Genomic DNA, 22,017 nt, shown 5'->3' with positions numbered 1-22,017 from the left:
GCGACTTTGGTTGCTCAAACGCAATAGCTGTCAGTTCGTATCCAAGTGTCGGCAACAGCGCTTCCTTGAAGGGTAGGTGTCATATGCGCAGTGAAGGCAGGCGACGCTCGTGTTACACGAAACAAAAAAGGAGGAAACGTCGCCTGAAAGCTTGGCGATTTCGTCGCCGCCAGACAGTTTCGCAAGTGTTAGATGAGCCAATCACATGACCAGAGGCATAGCCTCGGAAACTAAGACAGACAGTTCCGAAGGCGACAGCTGACGGAAGCTGTAGCAGCCGCCAGTTTTTATGAGGTAAAACCGTTTCCCAACTGGGGTTTAGAGCTAGGGCAAGGCATCTGATTGGTCTCTGCGAGATGAGGTTTTCTACTGCTACCATTACTATCTTGAACCAGAGAGAGTCATTATGTGACGAGAAATGCAATAAACGCCCACAATCAAATGTCTTTGAGTTGGCTGTGTGATCGTTCGTGTATTTCCCCCAAGTGACAGAAAAAGAAAGCCGCATCGCGAAAGAATTGCGAAATCACAGAAATTCCGGAAACAGAATTTACCCTACACTGGCTATTTGGGCTTGTTGGTTGAACATTCAGAGTTTACAATTTCGAAATTAGGCCAATTCCATCCAGATAAGAGAACAAGCATTTAAGAACTTGGCGCTGCTTCTACAGACAACACCCCGATCGTAGAATACCTTAGTAGAACTTGATTGCTGGCTAGTTGGTTCATGATGTACGAAAGAATAAGTTTGCGCTGAAGACGAGGACGAAGAGACGAGAGGACAGGACGAGCGCTCGTCCTGTCCTCTCGTCTCTTCGTCCTCGTCTTCTGCGCAAACTTATTCTTTCGTAGAATACCATTTAGCTCCCTTACACTTTAGCGGCACGCGTATCTATGGAGTCTCCTATCGGGTCAGACCTTGTTTCCAGGAGGCGTGTGCTTCAGCGGGAGGCCCGCAGCGATATCAGTACCATGGCGTATCATGAAATCAATGCCCTTGAGTATTGTTTCATCATCTCCGCCTTGCTTGCTGGACGAAAGAAACAAAGTAGCAAAGGTTAACGCATGTGGATTGTTCTTTTTCGAAATTCATAAGAAACATTCTGCTGCGTTTTCATCGTTTTTTTTCTTCCTTCTCTATCTTTTGCCCACGTGGAATTATTGCGAATTTCTTGTTCTCCGTTAATAGGTGTTGCTCATGCTTGCAAGTTCAGGAAAGGAAGACAAGAGACACCAGATAGCACTGAAATGCCGTGCCGACATCGCGATCGTTTAGAACTCGTATCAAGTCCCAGCCATTGTGCAATTGCTCTTTAATGCGAGAACGATACTAGCCTAATTATGAATGATAGAATAACTTTATTAAAGAAGGATTTTACTCTGGCCTGTTGGGGAATAGCGGAAAGAGTTATGGGTTAGGGGTCGATAAAGTTCCCGTTATATTGACGAGGTGAGCCTCCTTCTCGAAGGACCGCAGTTTCAGCTGCACGTAGCTGGCATCATTGTTTGGGTATAACCAGCCCTATAGCGATGTGAAGCCGGGGGGCTTGTGTCTTGTTCGAATACCTTCGAGGACTCTACATGACCGCAGTAAGTGGCTGACTGTCGGTCGGTCTTGGTAACACAGGGAGCACAGAAGCCGGTCTGGTGAAACTTGCGTGTTCTTCCGGTAGTTTTCCCGTCGAGATAAGATGACGGGTGTAACCAGTGCGGGTTTTTGTAAGAATTTCTCGTGCAGCTCGTGGGGTTAAGTTCGGCAATTGTTGATATGAGTTCTTCCTTGCTTTGCTGTTGAAAATGTTTTCCTGCGGTCTTCAGGCGAAGAGCTATGTGGAAGAGAAGGCGCTGAAGATTCCGAGGGGTGGCTGAGTATTGTGTCTTCGCGGGCAAGGACTTTTTTTCCCTGGGTTACCACTGTGGCAAGTATCCCCTGCACTCGGATATCGATGTTATGGTCGTGCTGTGTGGTTTTGCAGAGTTCTTTTGTTCGATGAGGCGCGGTGTTTCGTCTTAGAGAGGTGCATAGCCCTTTGGTGGCCTACACGTTATCCGAGAAGATAGCCCGGCTCGTATAGGGGCTACAACGTCTGCATTCATGTAAGCATCCAGGAGGATGGCTTGCAGTTAGAGTTCGGTAGGGGAAACGAGTTGGTTTATAGAGAAACACTGCGAGCTCGCATGGCCAAAGTTCGTTACAGCAAGCGCTATGACAAGGCGATTTTCACCTAAGGATCCATCTGTGTAGAGGGTTGCTTCTTTTGACTGCGCTTTAGACTTGACACGTGCTTGTGACTAGCCTGGATATTAAAAAGAAAGTGCAGTGCGTCTGTGCCCGCACTAGCAGTTGCATGAGTCTTTGACAGCGTTGATTTAAATTAGCCTTGATAAAATTTCCGGTACGAGAGGGAGTGTCATTTACCCTTCGAAATCATTCTTCTTCATTGTAGGGTTTAACGCGCCGACGCAACGCAGGTGATGAGGCGCGCCGTAGTGGAGGGTTCCGGATTGATTTTGATCTTCTGGGGATCTTTTACGTGCGCCGAAATCACGTACACACTTGCGTTTTTGCTTAGCGCCTCCATCAGAAAAGCGGCAGCCGCGGCCAGCCTTCAAACTCGCGGTCATGAATTTTCCACCGGTGCTGGATTATAAAATTTCAGGACTTATTGTACTATCATAGTTCCGTTCTTTTCAATGCCGGCTTTATTAAAGTTCTCGTCCGGCATGCGTACCTGCCACTTATTCTCAAGGCGCACAACTAAGTGCTGTATTTCATGGTCACCCGCTTTGTGCCGCCTTTCTTTTACATATTTAATACGGCGTAGGGCAATGCTGATACGAGTGGTACCAAAATGGACACCGCTGCAAAGATAAAATAAATAAAAACACATTTCGGGTCGTGGGGGGTTTTAACCCGTGTCTCCAGAGCGTGGTGCGCTAACCACATCGCTAACTAGGCACCGTGCCAGAATGGAACAAAAACAAGAAAAGTCGAGAAATCTTTGATGATCACTGGCTGTCGCCTTCAAACCGCGTAAGTAGGCTAAAGTGTCCGATGAGTTTTTTTTTTTTTTCGGTGATTCGTTGCATTTCACATAGGACCTGAGGTTATGAACTAGCCAAAAGTTGACAATGCCATTTATGGTCCGTATACGCACGCCCTATCTTCTGTTATAGTGTCTTTTTCTTTTCCTCGTTTAACATTGTGTTGAACATTCGTACATCTCAAAAGCTATCGCGTTACACACGAGTTATGGCCATTTTTTTTCCCTGTAAACGCAGTGGTCTCACAGCACCATTCCAGTTGGAGCTATGGGGTTCCATAAGTTGTGGGGTCCCGTAAGTTGTAGTAGCTGTTAGGTTCCATAAGCTCTATAAGTTCCATAGAGTTCCATGGAACTTATAGAACTCTATGGAGCTCTGGTTTACAATACTCATGTCCGTAATTTACGTTTTTTACTGTGTGCTAACCCAAGTCGCACAGTGATCAGACTCTGTAGAACTAAAGAAATGCACAGGTTACGGTTACGTATTGACGTCAATGAAGCTTGGTGCTGGGCTAGTTGATATCAAGACATGAGGAAACGTAGAGCGCTGAAGTTTGCAGGACGACCACAATGATAAGTGGTAAGTGGTTGCGGGGGTATACGCTTTCTCGTTCATTAACATTTTACAGTTGCTAGTAGCACATCAACCTTTTCGTTTGTCCCTTTACTCTTTGGTCGCCCAGCAAACTTCAGCGCTCTACGTTTAATTATGTACGTATTGACTTTTCGTCTTAACTTCATCCCGCGCCTGATGCAGACCGAACACGCGAATAGTCCTGTCTATCAGCAGCGTGTACGTCCTCTATGCTAGCACAATCGGTCGATCCGCTATGCCACGAGAGTCGTTGTGCCAGAATCGCGCCCTCTTCGGTCATCCGACCGTGGCCAGCGCAGGTGCTCCGTGCCCCATCTTTTCAGCTGAGGCCCCCCAGGGAACTGTTCAGCCGCGCTGTGTTTGCCGTGGCAACACGCGCTGCGCAAAGCCGTCCGCGCAGCCGTTTTTGGAAAGGTGTTAAAGCCCGCAGGAAGAGTTCTCGCGCTGTTCCTGCGCGCGGAAGCGCCCAATTCGCCCTCGCGATTGTAAACACCAAGCTTGTGTTCCCATGGACAACTGTCTAGGCGTACCTATTCAACAAAACTGACCCGTTCAAATGCCTCTCGTGTGGTTCGCGGTACCCGGAACAACTTTTTCTTCTTCCGTCACGTCCGTCTGTTTACGACACAGTTTGCCGGCTTGCTTCCCTATTTACAGTACGAACGCGGCGGCAATTTCCGCATTCGCCTTTTAACACAAGCGCTGGCGACGGCTGTTTGCATACGTGCCGCCTTAAACTGCCCGCATGGCGCTGGGCTTAAAGCAAAACACCGGCCGGCGCGGGCCCTGTGCCAATCCAACACCCTCTACGTTTGAAAGAAAAGCCGGTGGGTCGCCGTCTTGCACCGTATTGTTATCCTCATCAGCCAAGCGGCAACGTCGGTTGTACTTTAGTGAGGCCAATTTTTTTGCGACCTGTTAGAGAGACAAGAAGTCATTGCGGTTCTATCATTGTGACTCACCGACGTGGCTTCTTCACCTGGTAGGTCTTGACCAACCGCGGACGTGCCCCAAATCCCACATAACTCGTCAAGGCCGTCGCTGTCCCTGTAGAAGGACGCTTGCCAGCAAGGCTCGTTGTCACAGCCGGCGCACAGGCTTCTGGGGCCAAGGAATTGCCATTTCACCGGAGCGTGAGCCTATCGCATAGCTGTAAGCAGGACATAACGGCGCGGAAGGGTGACGGTGACTTGCAAAGACAAAGACACACAGGACAAGTGCTGACTGACAAACACGTTCGCACTGGAAAGAAGGCATAAACTACGCGAAGACCAATTAAGGCATTGTTTACAATCTGTTTCAGAAGATCTTCTGCAAGCGTGCACTCTAGGAGAAAGTCATTGAAGAAGATCTTCTGCTGGCCCACTGCAGGAGAAATGTGTTGCAAAAGATCTGCAGGTGCACTGTATGATGTCCTGCAACAAAATTTTTCTACCGTGGGATCGCAGACGATCTTCTGAAACAAATTTCATCTATATGTATACGGTGGGCCTGTCTTCGTATAGTTCGTTCGTTCATTCTAATATCAATGCTTGAATATGTCAGCGCTTGTCCTGTCTGTCTCTGCCTGAGTAAGTGTGCGCAAACGTCCCGCGAACACACCTCTGCAACGAATTGTTTTCACTGTGTGCCTGTCTTCGTACACGCCATCTGTTTTTCCCAACACTGGAAATACTCTTATCAGTAAGCGCTTGTCTTGTGAGCGTTGTACGTATTAACAGAGTCTTTTATGGGACTCTGGTATTAGTCAGCATTTTGCGCTGTTGTGTCCTGATTAGCCGAGTACCAGCTTGCCAAACAACACATTCTTGATAGCACAGCCTAAGTTTCGCACGACACGATTGCATGATCCGGAACTAACCACCCCGCAGGGTCACCTTCATGGTGAAAGCAGGTTTTTCGGCTGCAGTGAAGAACTGCGTGAGGCTGGCAAGGCAGTGGACCCCACCATTAAACTAAAACGTAGATGAAACGAGGAAAAGACAGTTAATCGAGTTGGTTTCCTTGGTCGGTGTAGTGCCTCACTGACGGCGTTCGATATTGCGCGAGAACGCACTGCAGGAAAGACAGCTCTACACAACTGGTTTCACTGAACGAAAATGATGATGAACGAAGGCTTATCATCACGCGAAGGCTTATAAGCAAAAGCGATGCCCCTAAAGAAAAAAATGCTTCCCGTAATCGGAATCGAAGCCGGGTCTCTCTATTTATGAAGCCGACGTCTATCCAATTACGCCATTCCGGCACGATCGAAGCAGTGTGATTTTGGATTTTGACTTTTGACTTTGGCTCTGGTTGTGTGGAAGAAAGCTTCGCGTTTTATCAACCCTTTTTCTCTTAAGAAAGGAGCTTTGATTTTTCTTGTTGCTGGCAAATGAGCGGGCGCCAGTTTGGAAAGACGGCCAACCCCCAATCCAATTCGTGCGGGAAGGCATGAATCAATTTACTGAGGATAATTCCCCACAAAGATGAAATGCGTGATACATTGGCAATACAGAATGCTTATTTAGAGACGTGACTAGAGGTTAAGGAAAACCTTTAATCGATGGAGGGATGAAATTATATACATTTCGGTGGCAAAGAATGGACTAGGGCAGCGGTTCGCAACCATGAGTATGCTGCGAAAGTGATGGGGGACCCCACGATGAGCTACGTAGGTTCGTGTTATAATTTGAAACAATTTGTAGTCGCGGCTTAAGTCACCCATACACCTATTCTATGTCACCCTTTCGTGCCGTACTTTTATACTGATGCGGGTCATATTGTCTAATAATTTCCTCTTGCAGCTAAAATCGTCCGAACCCTCATACGCTGCCTTTTGTGGGTCTGGATTTTTTGCAAAGCTGGTGCGTTGCGCAAAAAGCCGACGTTAAAGGGGCACTGACACAAAATTTTGAAGGTGAGATAACTTCGGAGATAGATTGGTGGGAACACATATACATCATCCGCAAAATATCAGCGGCGAATACAGCCTAGAACATATTTAAAATCAATTTTAAAGTGTGCGAAACGCAACCGAGCAGCCAGCAGAGGACCACGCGCAATCAACATCCAGAGGATATCGTGTAAATAAACAACATCAAAACACGTCACGAGTTTGTGTTTGCCGCTTCCGCACTTGCGGCGTGTTTCGCGGGCTCGCCCGGCTCCCCGCTCCAATCGGAGGGCCGGAGGGCGGAGCTTCTGCTCCCGAGAACGAACGACCCGATCGTTGGCGGCGGAGGCGCCGTGATTTCGTCAGTTCGTGGGGCAGCTGGCCGCTACCAAAGTTCTACAGCGATTCCAGGCACTCTGTTTCTATTACTGTTTATTACCATTGGATGCGAAAACGCGCCGGAGGCACGAAAAGCCCACTGAGCTAGCCGCACCGTCGCTGTGCAGGCGGCGGCCACGGCCGCGAAGTGGCCCAGGCCGGCGCAGGTAGCTTGAGTGATAGCTTGTTACCGCTGCACGAAATTGTCCCCAAGTCCCGACCATGGTGGCTTACATGAGAAAGGAGTTAATGATGCGATGGTGGGTTGCATTAAAAATTGGCATCTGCACCGCTTACGAGAGCGGCACTCGAATATCCGCCGCAGTGCTAAGCCGAACACAACTGTAGGCGGACCTGTAGGCAGACCGGCCGGCTGCTCCCAGCGCGCGTCTTGCCACCCACCGTCTCGAGCGTCGCGCGTCGTTCTTTAGCCGCGGTAGCATTTGCACTCGCAGCGCCTGCGTCACATCCACGGTCGCTTTTTAATTAAGTGCCTCACGAGATCAGTACGTGGGGGCATTCGCAGAAACTGCCGTCTATGCGGACTCGACAGTGCAACGGCGGCTCTGCTCTGTGATACCCCTCCGACGGTCACGTGGTCAGCTTTGTTCACACAAAATCCACAAAATCCATCGTTTCGCGGCACTCGCTGAAACCGAAACTGCGACTGGCCGCATTTAAAATGCCTCTAATTAAACAACCGTCGCACGCTGAAGCAAATGAGGTTTCTACAGGTTATAAGTCGATCACTAGCTACTTATCGCAACAAAAAAAAACAAGATGGAAAATTTTTGTGTCAGTGCCCCTTTAAAGCGTGCGCTGCATGTCACGCAGCAAAGCCCCTTTTCGCGTTGCTGGTAAGGTTCGGCAAGAAGAGAAAAAGGGCGGGTCAAGAGCAGTGTTCCGAACAGGGCTTCACGGACACCTGACATTACCTCGCGGAGCCCTTGGGGTCCGCGGGCCCCCTTTCGAAGACCACTGGACAAGGGCATCGTAGGAGGGGAATAGCTGGAGGATATCATGGGAGAAGCCTTCGGCAGTAGACACAGGCAGGGGTTGAAGATGGCGACGACGACGACGACGACGACGACAATGATGATGATGATGATGGCGGCGGCGACGTTGACGACGAGAGATGGGGCCTCGCTAGCGATGTTATTAGAACTGGGGTAGTGGATCAGCTCGGGCAGGTTTATGATCTATAGCAGCTAGTGGTTCTCAGCCATGACTGCACCGGAGCCCCCTTTCGGGCTTGCGAAATTGATGGGGCACCCCACGATGAAATACATGTCGACTGGTGTCATCGTGTCCTATAATTTGAACTTGCAGCTTACTCCTCCCCCCCCCACAACACACACACACACACACACACACACACACACACACACACACACACACACACACACACACACACACACACACACACACACACACACACACACACACACACACACACACACACACTCGCTCAATGCCCACCTTTTTTTTGTGCTTGACTTCTATGACGATGCGCGTCACAATGTTAAACAATGTGCTCTTGAATCTAAAAGTCGTCTTAACACCTATACGCTGCCATTTCGGTGTCTGTTTTTTTTTTCTCATAGCTGGCGTGTTGTGCAAAAAGCCGATGTTAAAGTATGTGCTACGCGGAAAAACTAAACAAACATCTCACGCGGCGAAGCCACCTTTTTGCATTGTCAGCCAGTTCTGGCAAACTGGAAGAAAGAATGGCAGGGGGGAAAGTTTTGAATGAGGCTTCGCAAACCCCTCATAAGCTCTCGAGGACCCCCTGGAGTCCGCGGGCCCCCATATGAGAACCACTAATCTATAGTCCGGGATGGAAACGTCGTAGTCAAATCTTTGACCAGAAGACCAGTGTAGCCCTCGATGCATTACAAGAAACAAAAGCCTGCTTCTCCGACCCTCCTGAGGGGTGCACTTGGCCCGACGGGACCTCGAGTGTCAGAGAGAGAGAGAGAGAGAAACTGTTTTGCTTATCGAGCCATCGGCCCTGTTCCGGCTGGCACAGCGAGACGGCCTCAGCGTTACGGCATCGCTCGTCCCGAGCTGCGGTCGTGTGACATAACAGGTTCCGTGCCGCCGCCGCTTCGGGGAAGGGCGTTCACTTGCCGAGGTCGCCCCGCGTCGTGCGAGAGAACCCTCAAGTGCGGCGACGCGGGGGCTTGGGTTGTGTCGTCCCATCAGGCGGCATTGAAGAAAACTTGGCGCTTGTCGGGCGCCGCTGCGCTCGCGTCTGTACGCTGCACTTACTGCGGGGGATGCAAACTCGGGGTTTGCGGCATCAGAAGCCCAGCAAGGTCGCTATGAAGAGCGGCACCATTCCAGAGCCTTGGGTTGTAGGTCGTACCGGCCGCAGTGGCTCAGTGGCTAAGACGCTGTGCACGAGATTAAAGGTTTGTCGCCCGGACGCAGCGTCCCTCCTTGAACTGGTTGTCTTGGACCCTGACAAGCTGTCTCAACAGCCTTTATCTCAGGCAACCGACCAGTACTATCTGGTGAATAAAGTGGATTGAATAATTGGATTGAAGTGAGCGGGATGGAAGACAAGAGAAAAACACCCGGGTGTCAAAGTTTGGGCGCGGGTGGTCGAGATTAATTTAGAGCCCACAATTGCAGAACGCCTTCACAGCCCAGCAGGTGTAGCTTCAGGGCATTGACGTCTATTAAGGACGTGTTGATGAAAGCTGTGGCGTTAACGAAGGCTGTAGTTACTGTAGCACCGAAGTATACGAACAAGCTGCAGTCATTTGGGGCCAGAACTTGACATCACTGACTCACTCACTCACCAACTAACCCACTCACTCACTCACTCACTCACTCACTCACTCACTCACTCACTCACTCACTCACTCACTCACTCACTCACTCACTCACTCACTCACTCACTCACTCACTCACTCACTCACTCACTCACTCATTATCTATCTATCTATCTATCTATCTATCTATCTATCTATCTATCTATCTATCTATCTATCTATCTATCTATCTATCTATCTATCTATCTATCTATCTATCTATCTATCTATCTATCTATCTATCTATTATTCTAAGTAATTAACTAACTGGTATAACTAATATGAAACGACTGCGCATTATTTTACGGCAGTACTTGCGTTCTCACCTCATTGTTATTTTTCCCAGCAAAGTGTTCCGATCTCTTCTCAGAAGGTCGTTGACTCTTCATATACGCAATACTCAAACAAGGAAACCCATCGCGATACTCTATTGATACGGGGCTATTAGCAAGGCGAGAGGCAATTCAGAACTAACGAAGCATTTCTTTTCTTTCTCTTTTTTTCCCCCGGAAGAGCGGGGCCGTGCCGAAGGACGCTGGCGCGTCCTTCGCCCCGTCGTGCTCGCCTCACAAAAACCAAGGGCGTCTCATTGAAACGAGAAAAATACTACTGAGTGTACATAGTGATGTCCTCATTTTATCCACAGATACGCCGTGATCCAGACTTTCACAATTTAAACATCTGTTCTAAGTTATATCCGTGCCACACGTACACGCAAAATGAAATTAAGTGTTTAAGGCCTTAAGATACCGAATGACATTATTTGGGAAGGCCGTGCTACACGCCAAAATTCAAATGCATTAAATGCTTTAGGCATGGTGGTGATAATGACCAAAAACAATTACACCATCTGCCCGTAGAGGAACCCTGAGTAGTACGCGAAGCAGGCATGGGGTCGATTCAAGTGCCCATTAGTTTTCAGTTCGTCGTTTCCGTGAAGTTAAGATACGTAGGTACCGTTATATTTACCCTTTGGTTTCCATGGTAACTACCACACTTTTCACTTACCGGAACTACGAAATGGGAAATTGCGTTGACTACATGGCTGTTTCGCATACCACTCAGGGTTCCCCTACGGGAAGATGGTGTAATTTTATTGGAGGGGGGTGGGGGGTGTTAGAGTGGAGAGGCATTAGAGAGAGAGAGAGAGAGAGAGAGAGAGAGAGAGAGAGAGAGAGAGAGAGACGTTGTACGTAGTATGAGTTTGTCTTTATCTCAGCATTATCATCATCATGTTCAACATAGGTGACGTCGAGCTGTGGTTGGCGTTCCGCTTTGATTATGACCACCTTAGGGTCTGTGAAATGTAAAGTCAAGGGCTGTTGTAGTGGATGAACCCTGAAGTTGCTGAAGATGAGGTCGATGCACGTTCCCCGAAAGGGTGTGGGCTGCTTGTAATTAAGGCCCGCCGAGACTCGCCGACGCACGCCGCTGCCGACGACGATGAAACGCCGAAGGCGCGTGAAGCGTGCTCGTCTTGTGCCGGCCCAGGAAGACACCGGCAACACTGTCGCTCCAGGAGCCATAGAAGGGACCGGGTGTTCAGCAATCCGAGCATGCGCAGTGGGGGTGTGGACGGCGCAACAACAACGACAGCGACAAGGGAGGGACATAGCCCTGACCATAAGATGCTTCGCATCTAAAAGAAAAATGCACTCATATTTTAGAAGTTTCTAATTTAGAGAAAAACATCTTACAAACGTTTAAAATGTTTTTGCGAAAGAAAACGTTATAAGAAATAGTGTTTTCTAAAAAAAATGTTGTGAGCCGTTTCTAAAAGTGGCTTCGGCAGCTGCCGTCGCCTGCCAGCGGTAGCCAAACCCGAAAAATTCAAAACGACGAGTAACGCAATGTTTTGCCTCCTGCCGCTGTTTTAGTGAACTTCCTCTTCTTCAGAGCTTCGCCACCAACAGTGCACAAAAAATCGTCTTACTTCGATGTTCAGCTACGTTTCCGCGTCAAAACTCTGGTACTGAGAGTTTAGTTGGTTTCATTCGGTGCTCATCGCTTTCGAAAGTAGGCAGGTTTAATTAAGGCGTTCGTGAGCGCGAATGAGTTGTGCGGAACTCATTAAACCATAAATGACATTAGAGTGAACGGCATTAGATTTTTGCGTGTAGCAGCGAATTAATAGCCTTAAAACTTAAGGCATTAAGCACTATAATGTCATTTTTAGTGTACGTGTGGCACGGGTATTAATCGGCTCCTTCACCGATTGCATTGATTTACAATCAGTTGTAAATCAGTTGTACTAGCCGTTTGAACCATAGACGACGTTCACGGCCTCGACGCTCGCCTTAAGGTGCCTCTTTTTCGAGCGAAAGGTCGAGCGGTTGACCTAAAATGCGCGCGCATATATTTATTTCTTCCTTGTTTCATTCTCGAATACCCGGTCTCCTTGTTAGAATGCAGCGACACTACCCGTATCCTTCGTGCATTATACAACGAAGGGCTAGACCGCACGAACGATCAGATACTGCTCGAAGGGTGCTTGACTTGGCTCTTCTTCAAAGGTTTCGTTCACCCGTGGAGGCCCAATTATGGAGTTATGCAGCGACTGAGGCCGTGGTGAGCGAGGTTACGCAACCGTGTATCGTCTTCGTTTAGCGTTTAAAAAAACCCGCGCAACTCCTTCGAGCCTTCCCTCGCTCAGGTTGTCCGACGTCTTCGATTGTCGTGACGCTGCTTTGTCACAGACGTCCGCAGCATAAATTTCCTAGGGCGGAATTCTGGCACTTGATAACCTTGGCGCTGTTACGGCTGGAAGGTGTACAACAAAGAATTTTGACGCGAAACAGAAGAAAAAAAATAGAAACGAAATATCCACTGATGAATCGGCGCTACATTTCAATAAAAGTGGAGAAAGGTTTCGAAAGTGCCAAGCTAAAAAGAGAAACGAGAAACTCAGAAAACTTTGCCAAATGATTCAAAATTCAGTGTTGACGATTGATTAATAGGATGGTTTGGTAGCGATGGAACCCGGGGGCTGAGTGTCGACGGTGTGCGGCGTGGCAGGATGGGGTTTCCCAGACACAGAGGACGGATATTTGTCCTTGAGGTGACCTTCACGAAGGTCGACTTCTCCTGAATGAGCGGTCCTTGTGCCCAATGATCTAAATCGACAAATAACGAGGCCAAAGTTTTCCAGAATGGCTCGAGTTGGTACATATCTTGATGGGAAGCGGCCGGATAAGAAGTACTAAGTAACAGAGTGTATACGATAGACGGGTCTGGAAGAAGGGGAAGGCCAATACACGATGGAGGGATGAAATGAGGAAATTGGAAGCCAAAAATTAGACTCTGTACTCGGGTACAAGTTAAGAACGGCAATGAAGCATGTAGGGTATCACTCCGCCGAAGCGACTTACAAGAATTCCAACGTGCGCGCGCGTTTTGAAACGAGATTGCGCTTAATGTTGTTGTTGTTGTTGTTGTTCCTTTGTATATTGGCGCATACCCAATCAGGGGATCGGCCAAACATCAGTCGTTAATTCGAATGAGATTCAAAGAAAATTAGAAAATTAGAATGATTCAAAGAAAATTATAAAAATGTGGAAGCCTTTCTTTTTCTTGTGTTGGAGGAATTGAGTTTGGAATTTGGTTAATATTGAAACAAAAAAAAGGAAATAAGTAAATAAATAATTAAATAAAGAAAAATAAGAAGAGTAAGAAGAAGAAGGAGGGAGAGGAGGAAAAAAATCAGAAATGGATGCTTTTGGAGGGCTCAGGTGAGGAGCCAGAACAAGATACGAATTAGGTTGTAAATCTTTTGGAATTTTCAATGAAGCGCAGAAGAGCAGAACAAACATCCCGGCGGCAATATCCCGTTTCTGAAGCCCCAAATGATAGAAGAGCCGGCACTGATAATACCAACCCCAGGCGATGAAGCGGCACTTCAAGGAGCTGACGTCTGAGGCTTGAAAATCGCCGACATGACAAAAGGAAATGGTCGACAGACTCTTCTTCATTACAGTAACTGCACATGGCAGTCTGCGCCAGACGAGACCTGTGGAGGTATCTGTTCAACTGGGGCACACGACATCTGCGCAACATCGTCTACTTTTTCACAACTAGTTTTTTTTTTTTTTTCCCCTCACTGCAGGACTCGCTGTGAGTAATAAGTGCGAGACTAAGGAATATATCTGCTTAGGCCAAGTAGTGACCCCCGATCCCAACCATGAGGCAGAGATAATTAGAAGGGTAATAATGGGGTGAAGTGCATTGGGCAGGCATTGTCAGGTAATGAACGAATGGCAACCTACCATTGTCCCTGAAGAAGAAAGTGTATTACAGCTGCATCTTACCGGTACTCACCTACGGGGCAGAAACTTGTAGGTTCACTAAGAGCTAAGGTTCAACTTAAAATGAGGACGACTCAGCGGGCGATGGAACGGAAGATGATTGGTGTAACATTAAGCGACAAGAAGAGAGCGGAGTGAGTCAGACAACAAACACGTGTTCGGGACATATTAGTAGAAATTAACAAGAAGTAATGGGCGTGGATAAGGCATGTAATGCGAAAGCAACATAAGCGTTGGTCATTAAGGGTAACAGAGTGGACCTCTAGAGAAGGAAAGTATGGCAGGGGGCAGCGGAATGTTAGATGGGCCGATGAGATCAAGAAGTTTGCAGGGATAAATTGGTCGCAGTTAGCACAGGAGCGGGATAATTGGAGAATAAAGGGAGAGGCCTTTGCCCTGCAGTGCACGTAGATAGGGTGATGATGTTGAAGTGGGAGAAATAACGGAAACGACTCGGGCCACGTTCAAAATACCCGCAATAAGGCACTACTTGCGCCGCACGGAGTAACACCCGACTGCGGTGATGAGGCACAGCGGAAACTTCCGGTGTCGTTCTTAAGTTGTCCCCGAGTATAGCAGCAGCGCAGGGCAGGAGCGGTTGAAGGTCGATGGGAGAGGCCTTAGTCCAGCAGGGGACATTAATAGGCTGTTGTTGCTATTATTGATGACGATGATATGATGATGATGATGATGATTTCTTGTATTCTGTATACACCTGAGATTAAGCTGCGTCCTGTCCAGAGTACGCTTTTGGGCTTTAAGAAATGTGGTCTACAATCTGGCATCAGGCGGGGCAAAACGCAGCACCCGTCATTTCAATGGCAACGTTGTTCGCGACAAGTCGCATGGACAGAGCCCCCTCACTCGCTGACCGTGCAACTTAAATCGCAACGACTCGTCATTCAGAAACATTGCGGTGAAGCAACCCTACGGCTGTTGTCTTAGATCAGGAGCGTATACTGCCTCATAAATGGTGGATGGTTAAAGATGGTTGATGCATGCAGAATAGTTGGTGTCAGAGGCACATACATGAAAGCATGCCTGATCTCGCCTGCTATGTATGCAGTCGTGTGGAAGGTCACAGGGAAGGAAGTTTACGCTTGGCGTACGTAATTTTTACGCCGCGTGAGAAGCTATAAAAGAAGAGAAAGGAAGAGCCGATGAAGGGACGGAGTTATCTGGCATTTCCTAGATAGAGAAAAGTTAATCGGCCGAGATTGTCCTGTCGGACCTGACGAGCTCCTGGGAAGGTTTCCTACGCGCTATCTACATAAAGGATTTCCATTCTTATAACGGATGATCGCCGCCTATATAGAAAAGCGAATGCATAATGACGAAAAATGCGACCCCGTAACATACTCATATTCGAAGACAATGTCTCGGCGACTTGACACCTTACAATTTGCCGCAGGGCCTCATGAATATTGTAAGATATTAGGACAATCCACCATGCTGTAACGGGTTCCACAATGCAGTTCATGCCTGAACTGTGCGACTTAATTCTCGAGCCCTTTGTTGGACGAGAGTAGATGGATGATTCCCGGGCAGTGCGGAGAAAAAAAATTGGTTTCAGTTGACATTCGGTTGAGTCTGGCGTGCACGTGCAAATTATTTTTTAAGCGTACAACTACCTTCAAACGTTCGTGTTTCCGCCTGCGTGCGTGACCCCGCCCGTTCACCGACCTTCCGCGTGAGCCCTTCCTGCTCGACATATCACGGCTTCGTAGCCAGAAGTTCACTCGGTCACGACAGCCGCCTCTGCTGCTCTTTCCCTTTTCTCCTCCTTACCGCTTTTCCCTCTCACCCTTCCTGGCACTCTCGCGCTCGCTCTCTTCCTCGTTCTCGTGTTCTCCCTTTTGCTATCCCTTCCAGTCTCGTTCTCGCACTTTCCCTTACTCTCTGTTTTCTCTCGCTCCTACGCTCCTACCGTTGCTCTCGCTCTCGTTCTTCATCTCACTGTTGTTCTCACTCTCGCCCTCCTACTTCTTACTCTTTCTACGCCTCTCGTTCTCTCTTCCACCTTGGCGGCGAGTTTATTCCGAAACGTAAGTTTAAAGTTCTGGGGCGGTATTCTCGTGTTTTGTCTGTTTTGAGTCCGTTTCAAACGTGTCGTTTTGAGCAGAACAGCCGGATGTGACATCATGCAATCACGGCGGAGCCACGAGCCGCGGCTTTTCGGAGCACGCGATTAGGAGCAGCCGATTTTTCGTCGCCTTGTTGTTGGTTCGTTGGCGGAATAATGAACACATAAAAGATAGTTTGAAATAGGTTCAGTCGTTTAAGATGTGTTTACAGGAACAGTTGCGCAAAAGTCTACCCAAAGCCCGCCTCCAACTGGAAGTACGTCACAATAAAACGTACGCAAAACGGACGTTTCCGAAACGGACAAACACGGGAATACCGCCCCTGATATATACGTCGGTATAAAGGTATGATATAAAGCTCCGATATAAAGTTCTTATCGGTATAATACAAGATCGTGATATCTTGTGCGACGCACAAGACGCACAGCTTAGCACCACACTTTGTAGGAATACGCAAAGCCGTGTTGTTTTATAGTGCACGCCTGAATCGTAATAGTTTTAGCATGAAAATTGCGTGCAATCTATTCTTATATATGCGTGAACTGGGAGTTTGGTTTCAAGCTTCCTTGGGTTCCTTCAACTTTTCCACGTCAAGCATGACGTCAACAGTTCCTACCCTGATCGGATAGGCGGGTTATCATCTTCAAATGATACTCTAGGTCTACTCCACAGCGTGACGTCATGGAGGTGCGGAGGCGCTAGAGTAAGCCTGTAGCGATTCCCGTCGGAATAGCGGCTGATGAGAGACTAGTCATTCTGGCCACCTAGTTTTCTCTTCTTTGTTTACTAACATAAAGTGAACCGCAAGTTACGAAATTTTGGTGGCACGGCAGCAGAAAATGGGCCATAACACTGATATCCGCAAATTAATACGTACAAACAAGAAGCTATGACGAAGCATGGGAATCGCGGATAGCACAAATTAGAAAGCCCACTACTTCTCAAGGACGCAATCATAGCATTAATACGCGGCTGGTGGTTCATTGCACTACTAAGCTACTGAAAAGCCAGCGTAGTTTACTGGACTCGACACGCGGCTTTTAAGTGACATACAAGCTGAACGAACGTCCTTAATGATGCTGATGACAGATATATCAGATTGCAAGTCATTCTGGAGTCATGCGACGGGGTTGGACAGCTTCAGTGCGTCACATCCCTTCCAGCGCACCCCTTCGTGACAGCGAAAGCTCCCCATCTCAACGCGAGTTTCGAGAACTCTGCGAGCCGTGGTTCCCGTCAGGTGTATGCACTGCGAAAAAGCCAACTTCATACTGGGAGCTGACTTCAAAGTATGGTCAGGGGTGGTATTCTCGTGTTTGTCCGTTTAGAAAACGTCCGTTTTGCATCCATTTTATTGTGACGTACTTCCAGTTGTAGGCGGGCTTTGGGTTGACTTTTGCGCCACTGTTCTTACTGTACACACATTTTAAACGACTAAACCTGTTTTAAACTATCTTTTATGTGTTTATTGTTCCGCCAGCGAACCTACAACAAAGCGATGAAAAATCGTCTGCTCCAAATCGTCTGCTTCGAGAAGCCTCGGCTCATAGCTCCGCCGCGCTTGCATGGCGTCACATCCGGTTGTTCGCTCTTAGCCAATGAGGGCTTGCTCAAAATGGACACTTTTGAAATGAACACAAAACGGTCAAAACATGGGAATACCGCCCCCCAGGTACCCCAGGAGTGCCCGCCAATGCAAGTGACGATGTAACCAACATGGACGAACTGCAAGGGCGATGAAAGGTCCGACAGGGGGAGGCTCATTTTAGATGCGACGGCATCTCATTCACTCGCCTTGTCCCTCCATACGGCGTTGTCGTTGTCCGTCCACACCCCTCCCCCATTCTCCTCGCAGCGCGAGCTGCGCTCTCCGCCGCTCACCCCCTCTCCTCTCCTATAGCGAACACTCTCTCGCGAGGGGCATTGGATTGGATTCGATTAGATTGGCTTGGCTTGGCTTGGCTTGGCTTGGCTTGGCTTGGCTTGGATTGGATTGGATTGGATTTGGATTGGATTTAAGTGGATTATGTTGGATTGTGTTGCGTCATAGCCGCGCCATGTTGCGTCATAGCCGCGGCAGGGGGTTCACGGCACGTTTCACGCGATGGGAGAATCAACCTAACGGAAACAACAACGGAACCCCCTATGCGTCGCATCTACACAGGGGTTCCCGCGAGGGGAGGTGGGAGAAATTTTTAACAGGAAGTGGCGACCCTTCCGGTCCCGACATCACCGGAAGTAATACGAACGGAAGGGTACAGGCTTGTAAAGCAGCAGTGTGGGGAGAACTGTGCTTCTGTGGCCGGAATAGCTGAACACGATCAGGGACGGTGCCCAAACACAACGGAGAAAGTGCGAGGCGGCTTGGTGGGGTGATTGCGTAAGATGAAAAATTCGGACGTTGTCCTACATTATGCCATGCTGAATAATTTCAAAACAAGTATTCACACGGAGATAGGCTATTAACATTGCATTATTACTTGACGGATATTTGTCTACCTCTCACGCTCGTCTGAAAATACGCGTGGCCACATTTCTCTGTCGTTTTTGTTTTACCTCACGCTGAACCACATGACGTCATCGCACTACGTCACGAGGAAAGGGTGTAATATCGGCTGGAGTAAGGAAGGCAAGGACCTTCTGTTCTAGATCAGCCATTCAATTCAGGAAAAACAGCGCGTATACCGGCCCGCCGGGGACGCATGCATGGTGGATGTCCTTGATCAAGGACAGCTTATGTAGCGGAACGTATACCGGCCGCCTGTGCCATATAATTACTTCCAGGTATTGAACTGACGCTTGTCGCAGTTCCAGAAGGTCACCGATATATATTCTATCCTCTTTTTTTATTACATGACGCCCACTTCGTGGGGCTGTAATATTGCGCCGAAGATGATTACAGGGCAGACTAGATGCCGTTGTATCACGCGGTATTTAAAGCCACTCTTCAGTAGAAATCGAAACTGTCGTTATTTCTAAAGCGAATAATGCGTTTTTGTGTCGCGCTTGTTTGAAGGTGCAAATTACTTAAAAATTGACAACAATCACCAAGATAACACAGAGGAACACTTCCAAAAAAAAGAGCAATGCGAAGGCCGTTTGAAAATCCTTATGGTCGTAGTGACAAGCTGTTGGAGTGAGTGAGTGAGTGAGTGAGTGAGTGAGTGAGTGAGTGAGTGAGTGAGTGAGTGAGTGAGTGAGTGAGTGAGTGAGTGAGTGAGTGAGTGAGTGAGTGAGTGAGTGAGTGAGTGAGTGAGTGAGTGAGTGAGTGAGTGAGTGAGTGAGTGAGTGAGTGAGTGAGTGAGTGAGTGAGTGAGTGAGTAAACTTCATGGGCGGCATGACGTCATGTGGCGATTTTATCACTGTATATAGTAGTAGCTGGTTTACAACAACTGGCCGGATGAATTCAAAGCCGCACCTTGGCGCATGCGCGCATCGCAACAGCCCTATTTAGCGAATTAAGTGGGAAGCCTTTTGGTGTTCTTTTAGCATTTCCGCGGTGGAAACTGCGTTAACAGTTTCTACGTTTCAAGGCTGGCTCGGTGGGTCATGATCTCCAAGTGCAAAATAATTCGGCTGGGTTGTGTACTAGTACGGATTCTTGGGCAATTTGGTGTGGCGATATTTACGAATTCATAGCCCAAAGAAGGAGGACAAGAAAGAGGACACACAACACAGCGCTAACTTCCAACCTCGGGTAGTTAGGGAGAAGACTTCAAAAGATTACAACTTACAGAATATAAAAATAACTTATTTGTCACGACCGATGCTTCCAAAGAAAATTACAAAATAAAAGATGGCGTAATATATCACGACATACAGTTAAACATGGATGTAACGAACCCCTATGTAACGAATTCCTTGATTTAACGAAGTTTTTTCCATTCCCCATTACCAGCCCCACTGAAGCCCATGCGTTCGCGACCTCTATGCAACTAATGTGACGGTTAACCTTGATGAACGAACTTTGCCACGCTTATGAGCCGTTGTTTTTGCACTTTTAAGTGCGAATGCACTTTATAAGCGACCCCAAACCATCCACCGCCGGCGGCGGCGGCGTCGGCGGCGGTGTCCGCAGTGCTCCTCTGTATTTAAAAAAGAAACAGCATCCGGCGCCAGGTTTAGATCCGAGGACTTTGCGGCCGCAGCCCGACGCTCTACCGACCAAGCCACGGACACGACGCTGACATCAGTGTTAGTGACGCGCCTTATATCTTTAAAGCATTCAAACTACGTCGTCAGCGGCGTGCGTTGGCGACTCAGCGGCGTTATAGCGGCTTGATAACTGCGTGGTGTACACGTGATACTACAAACCCGATGGAAGAGATGGAAGAGAAGGCGGCGAGGCGGTGGGCTGCGGGGGCCGAGCGCAAGCGCCGCAAGCGGGCCGACAACCGTGCATTCGCACTTTCACATTCTCCCCCTCGGGGAAATGCGGGAGAATTTTTTTTTTCTAAAATATCGGCGGGAGAAATGCACTAATTTAGATACTTTCACCCGAACCGCTAATGCGATGTCGGTTAGGTCTAGGCCTGCCTGTCGGCCCGTAGTCGCGCGTCTCCACTGCTATCTGTGGTGTCGGTTCGTCGCCGGCGGCGAGAAAGAAGAAAGAAGAACGCCGCCTTACGGTAGAGTATCCCATCTAGCACGTTCTCACTCATTATGAGTGCGGGATAGAGCAGCACTTTCATCAAACTCACAGAAAGGAGCCCTTTCAGCATAAGTTTGGTCCTTGAAACGCGTTAAGGCACCGAATAGGGTCAAAAGGCAAAAGAGATAATTAAGTTCAATTTGAGAACATGGGGGTAAGTTAAAGTGCCGTGTAGTGAGTAAGCTAAAGGGAAAGCAGCTGGCGCAAAGCACGCAGTTTTCACTCTGAAATAAATTCCTTGAAGGGTGAGTTCACCGCCACTGATGTTTAGCATTTTGGTTTCGTTTCTTCTTTACTCCCTGGAGCCTCAACTCAAAATCTGCGTGTAACGAAAACCTGCATGTAACGAAAAATTGGGCACTTTTGCCAACTTCATTATATCCAGGTTTAACTGTAGTCCCTAATTGTGACTTACTTCTGCGACTACGCGTACATCTCGTTTCATTCATTGCTGATGCAGTTCCCCGGCATGCCCTCGGGAACAGGACGTCCGATATTTCGTAACCTGTCGTTTTAACCAGGAACATGCTGATCAGTGTCCCGTGTCTGTCTGTCCGAGATATATTCAGCATCTCGGTAACTTACGAGCACCCCGCCGCCGACGTTTGCAGGAATAAGGCTCCGGCGTCCGAAGTCCAGCGGGCCGTGTCCAAGCTGGACCTGAGTGGCCTGGACACGGTATCAGCGCGGGAGGACCTCTGCTCGCGTCTCTACCCGTCGGGCTGCGACGCAGCGCAGCCGTACCGCTCCCTCGATGGCTCGTGCAACAACGTTCAACGGCCCTCCTGGGGCAAGGCGCTGAGCTGCCACAACCGCATTGCTCCGCCGGTCTACCAGGACGGTACGTGTCCGAGCGGAGCCCCATTATCATTTCTAACCACTAGCTAGTCTACCGTTGGGGCTATAGTCTGCCGCCCTGGCCAGTTTTGCATTACAACGATGTGTCGCCGCAGCGATGACAGCACGCAAAAACAGCACACCAGTCAACCGTGGCGCCATCTCAGTGCACCTTGCAGCGCACTCACCTCGTTTACCGTTGAGCATTTTAGGGCGAAGCCCCTAAGGGGCTGGGGCTGTTGGTGACGTCTCCTGTCGTCGTCGTAGTCATCTTCTCATAATGCCACAGTACTAAAATACCGGGAAACGCGTTTACGCCTCGCGCTAGAACGTAACCCGTACTTGAAAACACCTGGACGGCCATTTACGCCTCGCGCTGGAGCGCTTCGTAACGCTTACTAATTTAAAACACTGGTACACTCGTTTGCG

The 22,017-nt window shown here is 48.6% G+C and overlaps 1 protein-coding gene across 4 annotated transcripts in view; it reads left to right on the top strand.

The window, feature by feature from the left end:
• Positions 1-22,017, top strand: part of LOC144159578 (salivary peroxidase/catechol oxidase-like) — a 114,900-nt gene that overhangs the window by 14,606 nt on the left and 78,277 nt on the right. For all 4 annotated transcript variants that reach the window (XR_013320331.1, XR_013320330.1, XR_013320329.1 and 1 more), the window contains exon 3: positions 21,363-21,592. Coding sequence is in view for 1 of the 4 variants with exons in the window: in XM_077691157.1 (XP_077547283.1) it covers positions 21,363-21,592 (230 nt within the window). In the remaining 3 variants the exon portion in view is untranslated. The remainder of the gene's footprint in view (positions 1-21,362; positions 21,593-22,017) is intronic.

Source organism: Haemaphysalis longicornis, unplaced genomic scaffold, assembly GCF_048455015.1.
Source record: "Haemaphysalis longicornis isolate Haplotype H1 unplaced genomic scaffold, Haemaphysalis longicornis Haplotype H1 scaffold_10, whole genome shotgun sequence".
Taxonomy (NCBI): Eukaryota; Metazoa; Arthropoda; class Arachnida; order Ixodida; family Ixodidae; genus Haemaphysalis; species Haemaphysalis longicornis.
Note: the sequence above shows the minus strand (reverse complement) of the source record. Positions and strands in the feature narration are given on the sequence as shown.